The sequence below is a fragment of the Coenobita brevimanus genome, chromosome 97 (genome assembly GCF_032717465.1).
Source record: "Coenobita brevimanus isolate Jiangsu-jjx chromosome 97, ASM3271746v2, whole genome shotgun sequence".
Classification (NCBI taxonomy): domain Eukaryota; kingdom Metazoa; phylum Arthropoda; class Malacostraca; order Decapoda; family Coenobitidae; genus Coenobita; species Coenobita brevimanus.
Genome location: NC_137050.1, coordinates 10,278,912 through 10,292,855, shown reverse-complemented (window position 1 = coordinate 10,292,855; position 13,944 = coordinate 10,278,912). Strand labels below are relative to the sequence as shown.

The window sequence follows — 13,944 nt, the reverse complement described above, 5'->3', positions numbered from 1 at the left end:
CATCTGAATGACAAGTCTTTAGATGGTATAGTGTCATATGCACAAGGGTAGGTCATACATAATGAGTACAGTCATTGGGTATATACTTATGTAGTGTCACAGACAAGATTAAACATGGTTAACACAACAGTACCTTCAAGTGCATCTATGTATAAACACGCCACTTTGCGTATTTATCCCTCTTAGTTGCGTGGGATCACAGACTTGAACACAGCCTTATAGTTGAGGTATAATTATGGAAACTCAATGCAGTTCATCAGGTTTCACAGTGAGAGAGCATCAGTTTTGAGATGAACACTAAGAGTTTTAGTTAATATTCTCAAAGAGAGTAGAATCATACTGTTTTCCTGAAACTGTACTCCATATGTTCTGAAAATATGATAAATCTGTCATCATCATCATGATAAATTTGTTTTCCTTAAAAATACAAACACAACAAAAGTTAAACTCTTTGATTAATGGCTCTAATGGAATTTTATATCCTGCCATATCTGAAGCCACTCAAAACTGCTGCTCTGATCACTTTTCACAAAATCTCGTTTTCCATGGATATGATGGTAGTGCTCAACTGCCACTCATCCCCAAATGTTAAATGATTATAACCCTCAACTGTAATGGTGAGTTTGACAAAATACCAAACTTACTTTCCACACCACAAAGGTAACATTAATTAGTTGCCAGTAGAATGTTCATAACTTCCAATAAAACATACTGTGTCCAGTACTGCAATTAACACAGCTCCTTAGTAGTTATTGCTTTCAAAGCATTACTTACCTTGCTATTTTATTTCTGACATAAATCAACATCTCTCTGAGAATGAATGACTAGCTGATTTGTGAGCAAGAATTCTCCAGTTACTGGTGAATCACTAAGTATGGCATATACTTCACATTCATTTAAAAAAGAAAACTGCAGTTCCTCTCAGATGAAAAAGTCATTCACATTAGTTCACTGCAAATTGAAGTGTGCTGGCTTGTAATAGGTTAACGAGGGTAACACTTCAACTAGAAAACAAATACTTCAAATTGTTACACCATAAAACCTGTCACAGATGTCACTATTAAGAAGAATGGGAAAATGGCTTTCTGATTAACCATGTCAGCCAAGATATCCAGGGACAACAAGACTTGCCACAACTTGTACACTTCTGATGACTGCCATGTTCTCTATGCTACAATTAATTAACAACACACTGAAGTTTTATAGAAGGTGGTTAAGTAGTGCTTACATTCATTTATGAAGGTCTGATGATTTTTGATAAGCCATATACACATCCACATATTTTTATGTTTCTTTGCATTCATAAAATGTTGGCTACTTCTACAATGAAAACAGGGTATAAGCTCAAGGTTGTGTAAGTCTGAAGTAAAGTTAGATAAGAGCTATGTAGATAACAATCATTCTCTTAAATGTCACTCACTCTGGGACAATAATTACAGATACAGGAGGCAAAGTATGAGGATCTAATCTAGTATGAAGCATCACTAACCTACATAAAGATGTTCAGCAAGCAACAAAAGCACTGAAAAATTTATCACCCTAAGTGGCCTCTTTATAGGAAAACTTGTTGCGAACACATTTGTTACACTCATTCCAATAGTCTCAGCAATACTGGGTTACAACGTGGCATCTGCATTTAAAAAAAAAAAAAAAAAAAAAAAAAAAAAAAAAAAACACCAACAACACCACTGACAGGAAAATTATTCCTAACTCTTCAAAATTATACTGCAGTCATTTTTCATCCCCTTTATCTGGCACATCTACTCAATCTGTAAGAGTATGAGATAATAAACCTACAAGTTGGTGTTTATAATGCTTTGCAACCACAAAGTGGGCCACTGTGTTATCAAAGCAAGGAGGGCATCTTTATACCAAACTCAACTGCTACTTGAGGTGTTGCATATCAATAAACAATACCATGCAAGTACAGAACACTGTAATGCTTAACCCCTTCACTATGAGGATGTCTTTTGTATTTCATTCTTAAAACTCCTGGAAGTTATCATCAGCTCAGGAGAAATCTCTTGAAGTGAAAGAGACAAACACTCTCGATTAATCCCTGCACAACAAGACCATCTTTTATACCTGACTCTTGTTCTGAACAATTTAACTCAAATCAGGCAAGACTTCTCATAACAAAATAGTTAACTGATACTTGCAATTATTTATAGAGGGGATGATGATCAAAATGGACAGAAGCCTTCCTCATGCCCGTCACTGTTCCACAATGACGTCTGGTTCTAACACTGTGCGCTGTAACTTGAAGCCCTTGGTGCCATCTGGGCCCTTGGGCTGTCGCAGAACAGTCATCCTGGGCTTAGACAAATCGCAATTCAGGTTCTTCAGGCGACTGATGAGGCGGTCTGGACGTTGAGTTGGAGCATTTTTGGACCTGTTGAGGGTTGGTTGGTTTGAAAAAATTTTACCGTAAAAGAAAATTAAGAAAAGCTTGGGAAAGACATGGTGAAGATAAAAATGTAGTGGAGGGACTCACATGGCAGGGTATTACAAGAAAAAACAAGGGGATATGAAAATATTTCACCAATCCAAATGTTATGGTTTTAATTCCAGCTATACTTGAAACACAACTGTGGTAGCTCTGGAGTAACAAACTCATCTTGTGATGCACGTGCCCCAAGTTTACAGGTTGAGCAAACACTGTGGCAGACATTTAACCAAAGAGGAGTAAGCCATGGTTCCGTAGCTGTGTTTACTGGGAGAGTGCAAGGCATACTTCAGGCTGTCTTATAAAAGCAGCACTTCAAATTCACCTACTACAACCTAGAAAAATAATGTTGGTATTTCACAGAAGCATCCCTTCTGTCCCACTGCCACCTAGCACTGTCCCATTTTCACTCTAGATGCCAAGATGGGTGTTAATTACTATTATCTCACTTATGCAACTCTCTGCATGCTGCTAGGGCCAAACAAAGACTGAGTAAATGTTTTTTCACTCTCATATCTTACATATATATCTATCACTGCACTGAAACAAAGGTAAAGAAAATATAATTTTTGGTTAACTTTTGCACTCTGGGGAGGGTCATAGGTCTGGTCACTGCACACACAATGGGTTAAGTATGTGTCAGTATTATGCTCATTCATACAACTGCATATACTGATACCCTGTTTGTTCTGCCAATAGCATACACAGATTTTGAAAAACAACTAATAAAACATTTTACTTTCACATTCCAACAGAGAACTCCTTTCATTTGTACTGTACATACATTGGGAAAGGTTGATTCTGGTTATCACTCTTCATGCAAGGAGACAGTCTGGTCCTGCTGTGGATTTAATATACATACACATAAAAATACAATATACAGACACTGGAAAATGATATATTCTTCTATCTATCTATCTATTGCCAGACACCTTCATCCCTTATGGGGTAGCCACAAACAAATCGCCTCCACACTGCCCTGTCCCCCGCCTTTTCACTGCCCTGCTCCCAACTCACACCCCACCTCTCATTTACCTCTCCACTCCATCCCTCCACCTCATCCTCGGCCTCCCCCTCCCTCCCATACATTCTCCTCGTCAGTCTCTCACTCTCCATCCTCTCCACATGGCCAAACCACCTCAGTGTGTTCCTCCTAATGCTTCGTACCACATCCACATCCACACCACAATGCTCCTTTATATCCTCATTTGTCAGCCTCTCTCTCCATTGACTCCACAGGCTCCTCTTAAATAACTCATTTCCACTGCTCTCACTCTTGACTTCTGTCCTTCCAACATCGTCCAAGCTTCACCTCCATAAGTTAGAGTTGGTATCACAATACTATCATGTAGTAACTTTTTCATTTCTATGCTCACTTCCCTGTTCCTTATCACTGCTTTCAGGGAACCAGTAACGTTTCTTCCTCGCTGTACCCTTTCAAGCACTTCACCCTCTAAACTTTCATCCTTACTCATCACACTCCCCAAGTACTTAAATGTACTCACATTTTCCATATCCTCACCATCCAACCTTACTGTACATTCACTGACTTCACCTCTCTCAAAGACCATCATTTTACTCTTCCCTACGTTCACCTTTAGATTCCGTTTCTTACACACTCTCCCAAACTCATCCACCAAACGTTGCAGCTCCCCTTCGTCTTCACTTAACAACACAGCATCATCTGCAAACAACAGTACAGGGAGTTTCCAAACACTACCCCAACATCCACTGCCCTACCTTGTACCTCTTTTATTACCCCATCCATGTACAAACTGAACAACCATGGAGACATGGCACAGCCCTGTTTCAACCCAACCTTCAAAGAGAAAAATTCACTCAGTTCACCATCCACACGCACTGCAGCCTTAGCACCATCATACACACCCTTCACAGCGTTCAACATCCCATTTACTCCATATATTCTTAATACTTTCCACAATCCTTGTCTAGCCACCCTGTCATATGCTTTCTCCAAATCCATGAAGGCTGCATACAACTTCTTTCTCTTCTCTAGAAACTTTTCCACTAAAGATCTAAGAATGAATATCTGATCTACCCAACCTCTTCCCTTCCTAAAGCCTCCCTGTTCTTCTCCAACTAATCCATCCATCCATCATCCAATCCTACACTGCCCCATGAGGAGTGTAGGAGCCCGGGGCTAGGCAGTTGGTCCCGACATTTAAGATGATAGTGACCAGCCTCACTCATCCCTGAGTGGCATTACATGAGCAATCAACCCAACCATCCCTTGGATATAAACCTTCACCGGCTCAATCCGATTGGAGTGCAATATTCACCCACTAAACCACCAGGTGCCAAAATTTGGTTATATGGTTACCACCCAGCATAGCAAATGGTTTCCTGGTGAACATGAAACCATTTGGCTTGTCACTCAGTGTAGAGTCACCCACAGACAGAAAGAGGAGGAAAGAATGAAGGAAAGAAAGACAGAAGAGAGGGTGTAAAGTAACCTGTAGGCAGAAGGACAAAGAAAGAATGAAGGAAAGAAAGACAGAAGAGGATGGAAGGAAAGAAGTATGGAACCTCTTTCCTTCATAAAGCCTCCCTGATCTTCTCCGACTAATTCCTCTGTCATTTCCCTAACTCTGTCAATAAGTATCCTACCATACACTTTTCCTATTAAACTAAGAAGACAAAACTTCTCTTTCCCCTTTTCCTTTGTACAAGGGAATAATAATACCCAACTTCCAAACCTCTGGGACTCTACCTTCCTCCCAGGCCAATCTGCACATCTTCCACATCCATTCTACTACTATCTCCCCCCCATGCTTCAGCATTTCACAACACACTCCATCAATTCCTGGAGCTTTCCCCAAGTTGACTCTCTTCATTGCTTCCACAACCTCTATCCTACTGATTACTTCCTGTCTTCTCACCTCCCTCTCTCCTTCTCCCAGATATATTCTTTCAGTTAGGAATTACGATGCCTCACTCCTAATCTAGCCCATGCCAAAACATGTGAATAGCAGTGCTCTACCACACATTGTATTATTTATAAGCAATGAGTGTAATAGACATCACGCGAACAGTTTATGTGCATTTGTCCTTTTATGACAATGTATTTATGTGCCATCAGACAGAAACCAAGTCAAATGATCCTAATCTAGTTGATAATGTTTTCCTTCAAGAGGGAATTAATCCGTTCCGTGCCGTGTCTGTATATATACGGACAAACCTATACTGGCACAAAATGCTGAGTCCGTACAGGCATACCCTGGTTTAACGATGCAATTGGTTAAGTAAAAACCCATCACTAGGCGGGGTATCATATCTTGAGGTAGATTTAACATGCAAAATATAGGGATGTGATTATGAGTCTTTGGTTTCCCTCCCAACCAAGTCCTAAACTCTTTAAAAAAAAAAAAAAAAAAAAAAAAAAAAAAAAAAAGTTTACGGCCAATCTAAATGGCCTAACAGTTGTAAAAGAAGCTAACCTAAGCCAAAAACCAATGCCTGTCTCGTTTGTGCCCAGTCAAGGTTACTGGAGAATGCGATTTCCGACTCGTATTAAAACTCAGTACAGTAGAGAAGAGGCAGCAGGGTTGTATACAATTCCATCAGACAGTCCCAGAACAATTAAATATCATATTTGCCAGTGAATAGAACGGCTCTTGAACCTCATACAAAAATGCCCCAAACTGGGGGTCGTCCTAAACACCGGGTATAAAATCCTAGCCTCTACATACTGTGTTTATGGCATCCACAGGCGTGATAGGAAGCATTGCCAAACACTCACCTTGATCCCTGTTTCCCTGAATATAGTACATATGCTTTCAAAAACTGTTGAAATTTCTAACATCATTATCAAACAACTTGTTTTTTATCTGAAGGCAAGTTTTTATAAAAATATCTCCACAGATACAGCCATGAGGACATAAGATGAGTAACTTGTTGAGCTGATGCTATGAACAGCAACATGTGTCAGTCTGAGGGCAACTGGCTGGGTTACTTACCACCAGTGTTGCCAAGCAAAAATCTTCAAAAGCACTAAGCTCAACTTTAAAATGTGCTGAACTATTGGTGAACAGTTCAAATTTTCACGCCAAATTGGACTTTAAAATGTGCTAGATACAGAAGAAAATCTAAAATTTATTGGCACTAAATTATGAAGAGTGCTAGATCTATTGTGAAAAGCACCAAACTGGCATCTCTGTTTACCACCAAGTGCATGGTTACCAGATCTGAATCAGGGCTCATTACCAACAGTGATAAACATGTGACATTGCTGTTATTCCTGGTGGCTTAACTTCAGTCCTACAACCACTTGATGTCTGTCTGAATAAACCATTCTAAGGCCACATCCATGAGCAATGGAACGAGTGGATGATCAGTGGTAAAATGTTGTATACAAAAGGTAGGATTATGCATGCTTCAGGTCTGGCTGTGCTGTGATTTTATTATCAAGGCATCAAATGATATTTCTGTGGAAACAGTCACCAACTCTTTCAAGAAATGTGGAATATCCAATTCAGTGGATGGCACAAAAGATGACATTTTGTGGGCGAAGGAAGAGGAAGCCAATGCCGAAGCTACATCTTTGAATTCAGAGTCTGATCCTTATGATGAAGAACTGCAATCGTTAACAAAGGAAGAAGTTGATGAAATAATGATGTCAGATGTGGATGATACTGATTTTGAAGGTTTTTAATTACTGACAGTTGATGTGATGACTTTAATAAAATGTAACTTTCCTTTAATCTAACGTATAAAGTTCATGGCAACGCGAGTTTAAGTCTTTAACACCATATAGCCCGGATAATCGGGCTATCTCTGTAACGTAAGAAAAATAACGTGTTAGAAACGTGTGATTTACGGTGCCTAATGTGACTGTGTGCAGCATGAGTGTTTACAGTGCCTTATGAGAGTGTTTACATAATGCCTCATACTGTATCAATATATAAAAAAAAAAGATCAATGTGAAAATACAAAAAATTAGCACAGAACCCCAACTTCACATCACCATAGTTTCAACTGTGACCAAATTACGTAAACCAGATTGCAGTTCCACATTACAAGTACTCCATGCATCCATCCCTTCCACACCAAAATGGACTATCTATCCACATCAGCTGCTGAGGGTATCTGAAAGTAGCCATCTAATGCAAATTTGGGCATGCTGGACAAAAAACACCTGTTTCAGGTGGAAAATAGCTGAGGTGAGCACTTTTACTATCACTGAGCTTATTTTAACCACTTTTCAGGCCTTAAAAAAAAAAAAAAAAAAAAAAAAAAAAAAAAGGGGGGGGCATTGGGGGGTCAGTCAGCCTCCCACAACCTCGGCACTGAGGGACGCAAAAGCCAACAGAGATTCCGGCATGGAATAAGGGGGGGGGGGGGGGATAAATCGTGTTCGGCTATTACTAGGCTTGGTAACAAGAGCCAAAGTAAAAGAAGATAATGCATGAAAACTAAAAATTGTCAGAGGCAAAGATATGTCCACGTGACTTGGTGATCGGACACTGATGAATGCAGCAGCTGGGAGGTTTCTGTACACTCCAGCTGATGGATTCATTTCAGTTTTAATATTTTATATTTTTTTAAACTGCCACAACTTCTTAATTATATTGTTATTGACAATCCTATGGCAAATAATTATTCATTAGGTATGGGAAATACATACATCATCTCAACTCTCCAACTCGAATTCTTCCCACTCCTTCTGGCACCTTTGCCATAAACCTTTCTAACAACTTTACCTCATCATCCTTCCCTCCTCTTTTCTACTCTGATGGCTCTGTAGCTATTTCTTCTACTTATAAAGCAGTTTTCTTTGCTCAGACTTTCTCCTCCAATTCCACCATAGATGATTCCAGTGTTGTTCCTCCATCACTTCCCCCCCTCTGACTTCCTCATGCCTGACAAAAATGTCTTCAGCTGATGTATTTTCTGCCATCACTGGCCTCAATACTAACAAGGCATATGGGCCTGATGGAGTCCCTCCTGTTGGCCTCAAAAACTGTGTTTCTGTGCTTACACCCTGCCTAGGTAGTAGTAGTAGTAGTTGTTCCCTAGGCAGTCTGGCCGAACAGCTCCGAGTCCCTTACGAAGGCCATGGCTGAGACCGGGTTTTCCCACAGAGCTCTCAAAGAGTGTATGTTGTGTTGTTGGCATAGGTGACTGCGTGCAATGCAGTCTTCCATAATGTGCTTAATAGTATGGGGTGCTGTGTTGCAGACTGAATGGAGCGACTAGTGATCTGAGTGTGGATATGCTTCTGGAAGCTGGTCTGAGGTGGGCAAGGGGGAGAGATGACAGTATTTGTGTATGGTATCGTGTGCTGGGTGTTGTTTTGATGTTCCTCGGTGTGAATGGATGTGCTGCCATGTAATGTAGTGGATGTTGTGGGTTTGTGGAGGCTGCAGCAAGAAACTGGGTGCCTCTCATGTCTAGGTGATCCTTGACTTTGAGGACTCTGGTTTCTTGATGTAGGTAGTCTGTGGGTGTAGTAGCTGTACAGCCTGTGATTATTTATAAGGCCTTGTTCTGTATGGTCTGTAGAGTGTTGTAGTGTGTTTTGGTGAGGTTAGAAGCCCAGGCAGGGCTTGCATAATTCATCAATGAACGTATGTATTGTTTGTATACTGTGGTGGTGGTTTCTTTGTTGTGTCCGAATGTTGTATGGGTAAGTGACCTCAAAGCATTGAGTCTTGGTGTTATTTTATTTTTAATGTTTGTGATGTGATGTTTATATGACACTGACTGTATGTTACACCAGGGATTTTGGGTGTGTGTGTGTGGTAAGGGAGTGTTGTTTATGGTGAGGTGTGGGATGTGACTGTGTTCTGCTGTCCAGTTTGTGAGTAGGGGCACTGCAGATTTGGCTGGGGCTATTTTGAGCCTGTTTGTGGTGAACCATTCGTGTAGTGTGATGTGGTAAGACTGAATGATGTGTGCAGCTGTGTTTGCATTTTGGTGCATACATGTAAGTGTTATATCATCTGCATAGGAAGCTATGTGTATCTGTGGTCTGTGGGTATGTCGTGCATGTATAGGTTAAAGAGTGTAGGGGACAAAACAGATCCTTGGGGGACGCCGTTTGTGAAGTTCCTGATATTAGAAGACTGACCTCCAAATGTTACGTGTGCACATCTGCCTGCTAAGTAGTTTGCCAGCCATCTTTTTATTGTGCATGTTTGTGTTGAGTATTTTGTTTGTCAGGTTGTGCTGGGGGATGGCATCAAGAGCTTTGCTAATGTCTAGTGTGATCAGGAGTGTTCTGTGTGGTGGCCTAGCTGAATTCATGCCATCAAAAACTCTCTGTGTAATGTCTGTAAGAAGGGTGTTTGTGGAGTGTAGTGGCCTAAAGCTATGATGTGACTGGGCTAGGGGAATGTGAGGTGTGACTAATTGTAGTACCAATCGTTCAGTGACTTTAGAGGGGGTGCAGAGGAGTGTGATGGGGCGGTGTGAGGAGGGTAACGTGGGGTCTTTGTTGGGTTTAGGGATAGTGATGATAATGCCATGCTTCCAGATGTTGGGTATTATGTTGTGTGAGTAGCTGTAGTTTGATATGTTGGTGAGTGCTTGTATGCCTTGTGGTCCAAGGTGTTTAAGGTGAATGTTGCTTATGTTGTCTGGTCCACAGGCAGATGAGTGCTTGAGGTTGTTAATGATGTGCTTCGTCTGGTTGTAAGCGAAAGGTGCTTTTGCCTTTGTCTGCCAACTTGTACCTTTCCTTCTTGCTGGAAGCCTGCTGTCATTTAGCCAGTCCCAAAGAAGGGTGACCATTCCCAACCCACTAACTATCGTCCAATTGCTTTAACATCCTGTCTCAAAAGTTTTCGAGTCAATTTTTAACAAAAATTTTAAAGCAACTTTCCTATCACAACCTTCTTTCTGACTGTCAGCATGGGTTCCATCAGGGAAGCTCTACTGGTGATCTCACCTACCTTTCAGACTCTTGGTCATCCTCCTTTCGGGACTTTGGCAAAAGCTTTGCCATTGCACTTGACATCTCAAAGGCTTTTGATTGAGTCTGGCATATATCTTTCATTTCCAAATTGCCCTCTTATGGTTTCTATCTGTGCCTTCATCTATACCTTCCTTTCCAGTCATTCTATAACTGCTGTTGTAGACGGCCATCGTTCTTCTCCTAGATCTATCAACAGTGGTGTTCCTCAGGGCTATGTCCTATCACCAACTCTCTTCCTTTTATTCATCAATGACCTTCTAAGCTGTACACCCACAAAAAAAATATTCGTTACCCTTGTGGTGTGATACAATATGACATAAGGACCAAGGGTTCTGAACTACTACCAGTACCAAATGAGCACAGTTTCACTTTTACAAATCATTTCAGAGTTCATCGCACCCAGAGGTAACGATAATTTTTTTGGTGGGTGTACATCTAACCTATCCACTCATACGCTGATGATTCCACCATTCACCTTTCCATTCGGTTCCTGCAACGTCCATCTCAGCAGTTACTTCAACAAACAAGGGAAGAGGCTATGGCACACCAAATGTCTGACTTGGCTCGTATCTCTTGGGTAAAAATAATCTTGTTGCTTTTAATGCATCAAAAACTCAGTTCTTACACCTATCAACCCGACAAAATCTTCCACAGGAGTGCCCACTAATATTTAACAACATTCAGTTCAATCCTGCAACATCCTTGAACATGCTTGGGGGTTTCATTCACTCGGGACTTATCTTGGAAAGATCATATTACACCTCTTGTAAAATCTGCTTCCAAGAGATTAGGTGAGCTAAGCTGACTCCGTACCTTCTTTACCCCTGAACAGTTGTTGACTTTATACACGGGTTTTATTCACTCCTGTGTAGAGTACAACTCATGTGTGGGGAGGCTCCCCACATACAGCTCTTCTCAATAGGGCGGAGTCAAAGGCATTTCGTCTCATGAACTCTCCTTCTCTTTCTGGCTCTCTTCACCCTCTATTTCTTCACCACTGTTGCATTTTTATCTCTTTTCTATCATTACTTCAATGGTCACTGCTCCTCTGAACTGTTTGCTTGCATCCCTCCACCTCTATGATGGGCGCGTAGCACCCATCTAGCAACAAACTCTTATCGCTTTTCTGTCCAGCTCTCTAATGCATGAGTTAACCATTACTCCCAGTCCTTAAGTTATGCAACAGGTCAACTCTGGAACTGTCTCTCTCTGTATTTCCTGCATCCTATGATCTCCAGTCTTTCAAATGCAGTGTGTCCAGGCATCTCAAAATGACTGAATCTTGAATTTAGCTCTCTTTTGTATTGTTTTTGTTTTTTCTTGGAAGGAATGGTTTGTGGGCTCCTGGCCTTTAGTTCCTTCTTCCTTGCATTAAAAAAAAAAAATCCTGTGTTGTCCCATGAGGAGCGTAGGAGTCCGAGGCCGGGCAAGTTGGTCCAGACATTTAAGATCAGAGTGACCAGCCTCACTCATCCTTGAGTGGCATTAGGTGAGCAAGAAACCCCACCCACCCCTCAGATATAAACCGACACACATTCAATCTGCCTGGAGTACCTTAATTGCCCACTTAACCACCAGGTGCCATAGTTTGGTTATATGGTTACCACTCAGCACAGAAAACCATTTGGCTTCTCACTCAGTGCAGAGTCACCCATCAACAGTAGAAAAAGGAAAGAAAGAATGAAGTACATAAGAGGAAAGAGGAAAATAGGAAGGAAGAGAGGAAAGAGGAAAATAGGAAGGAAGAGAGGAAAGAGGAAAATAGGAAGGAAGAGAGAAAAGGGCAACCATCCGAGAGCAGCAATACATCGAGTGAGTGGATAGTGAGCGCCCCCACCTACCAATGATGGTGCAGTGTCTGTGGTTTCTAATGGCTTTGGGGGAACCAAAGATGAGATCCTACTCAAGAAGTTAATTCCATACGGTGGAAACTCCACCCCCTAGCCTCGGAACCTTTTACCTCATGCCCATCTCAGGTCTCTTTACAGTGTTTCTTCCTTACTGTGCCCTTTTCATCCCTTTCTATTAATCTAACCATGCCTGTGTGTGTTTCTGATACTTACCATAACAGTATGTATGTATTTAGTGGGTTTAAATTGATATCAAAGGGAAAATTTGGGACGCCTGGTACGAATTAGGATAAATCCCAAAGGTTCTGTGCTTTAATGATCAAGCAGTTTTGTTATTATCTGATATGTTCAGTACCAGTTATGCACCATAACCAAGGGATCACTGTTATTACTTCATGTGCTAAGTAAAATAAAACAAAAAGTGGGACACAAAATTCACTGGGATAAACACCCATCTGATACACAGCCTTAACTACAAAATATATCCTTCATATTCATGCAGACAAACAGTGAGCAAACAAGCTTATCACAAAGTTATCCAGACTACATTAAAGACTTACATGATGCGGGAGATGCTGCAAGCAGAGGATTTTCCAGTCTTTTGGTTTGTGATGATAACGAACTCCACTTCATCACCAGGACTGAGAGAATTGCCATCCTTCACCTCAGACTGGTGGAAGAACAACTTCTTCCCTTCCTCAGTCTCATAATTGAGGAATCCATACTGGCCTGTGAAGCACTACTTATTAGCAATATGCAAAAGATAAAAGATTTTCAAAGTGAATTTAAATGAGACGGCATGATAACGCTTCTAAAAACTCTGGTGAACGACTAAATACCATGTCCCCTTGTCTTTCACCTACATGCTTATTGATGCAATGACTAGCACACAGTCACATTCATAGCATATCTTGGTATCACAATACAGTGAACTGTTCAAACACAGGAATTATACCCACATTTGGAAATGTTCCAAAAAAGGAAGCAAGGGGGAGGGAGGGGGGAGGATATGGTGGATGAGTGTGTGAGGAAGAGAGGTATGGAAGTTGGTGAGGCTAGGGGGACTGACATGAGATCAAGCAGGCTGGATGAATGTTGTGAGAAGAAGTGCATGACCAGTGATTTGGCACCCCTTTTAACGTGACAGCCCATGGGCTGACTCTATCGGATATGTTTATGTGAAGCTACAGAATGTGGTGAAAGATTTTGCGTACCAGATAGAGCCAGAATTCTGGGGACTTGAAAGATGAGTGAATGGAAGCATAGCCCATTGGACTGGGCAAACTTGGGCTGTCTGGACACTGTTACTCCTCACCCTGCCCTACAGTGGGGAAGGAGGTCCAAATGATGATGACAATGATACTTTCCTACCAGAACGTACTGCACCATCAGTGACTACATAACAACTCTATCAACCATTAATGGTGGAGAAAGCAGTTTCATTCCTCCTGCATTACATGAAGGAAATCAGAATTGGGACTACTCTGGGTTTCACATCCTGGAAAAATGATAGAAATTTCCCTGCCACATGAGAAAAATGGCCAATGACTAAAGATTGATAACTATTCTTCAGGTGCAATAATTTCAGTTAAGGGGACTTACACCATGAACAATTAATTTCAGCTCCCACTACAGAAGAAGAAGGATGTTGGAGTAGCTCTGGTACCTTAGCATCTTTTTTTATGAGTTTTGCTCAATTTGTGTAACAAAAA

General features: G+C 41.2%; 2 protein-coding genes across 2 annotated transcripts in view; both read right to left on the bottom strand.

The window, feature by feature from the left end:
* LOC145413852 (carbohydrate sulfotransferase 4-like) overlaps positions 1–13,944 on the bottom strand; it is a 610,328-nt gene that overhangs the window by 275,134 nt on the left and 321,250 nt on the right. The gene's annotated exons all lie outside the window — the stretch shown is intronic.
* Positions 1,681–13,944, bottom strand: part of Unr (cold shock domain-containing Unr) — a 117,391-nt gene continuing 105,127 nt past the window's right edge. The window contains exons 16-17 of the mRNA XM_080283516.1: positions 12,793–12,961; positions 1,681–2,392 (exon numbers count right to left, since the gene is read on the bottom strand). Coding sequence (XP_080139642.1) covers positions 2,215–2,392; positions 12,793–12,961 — 347 coding nt within the window. The 3' untranslated portion in view covers positions 1,681–2,214. The remainder of the gene's footprint in view (positions 2,393–12,792; positions 12,962–13,944) is intronic.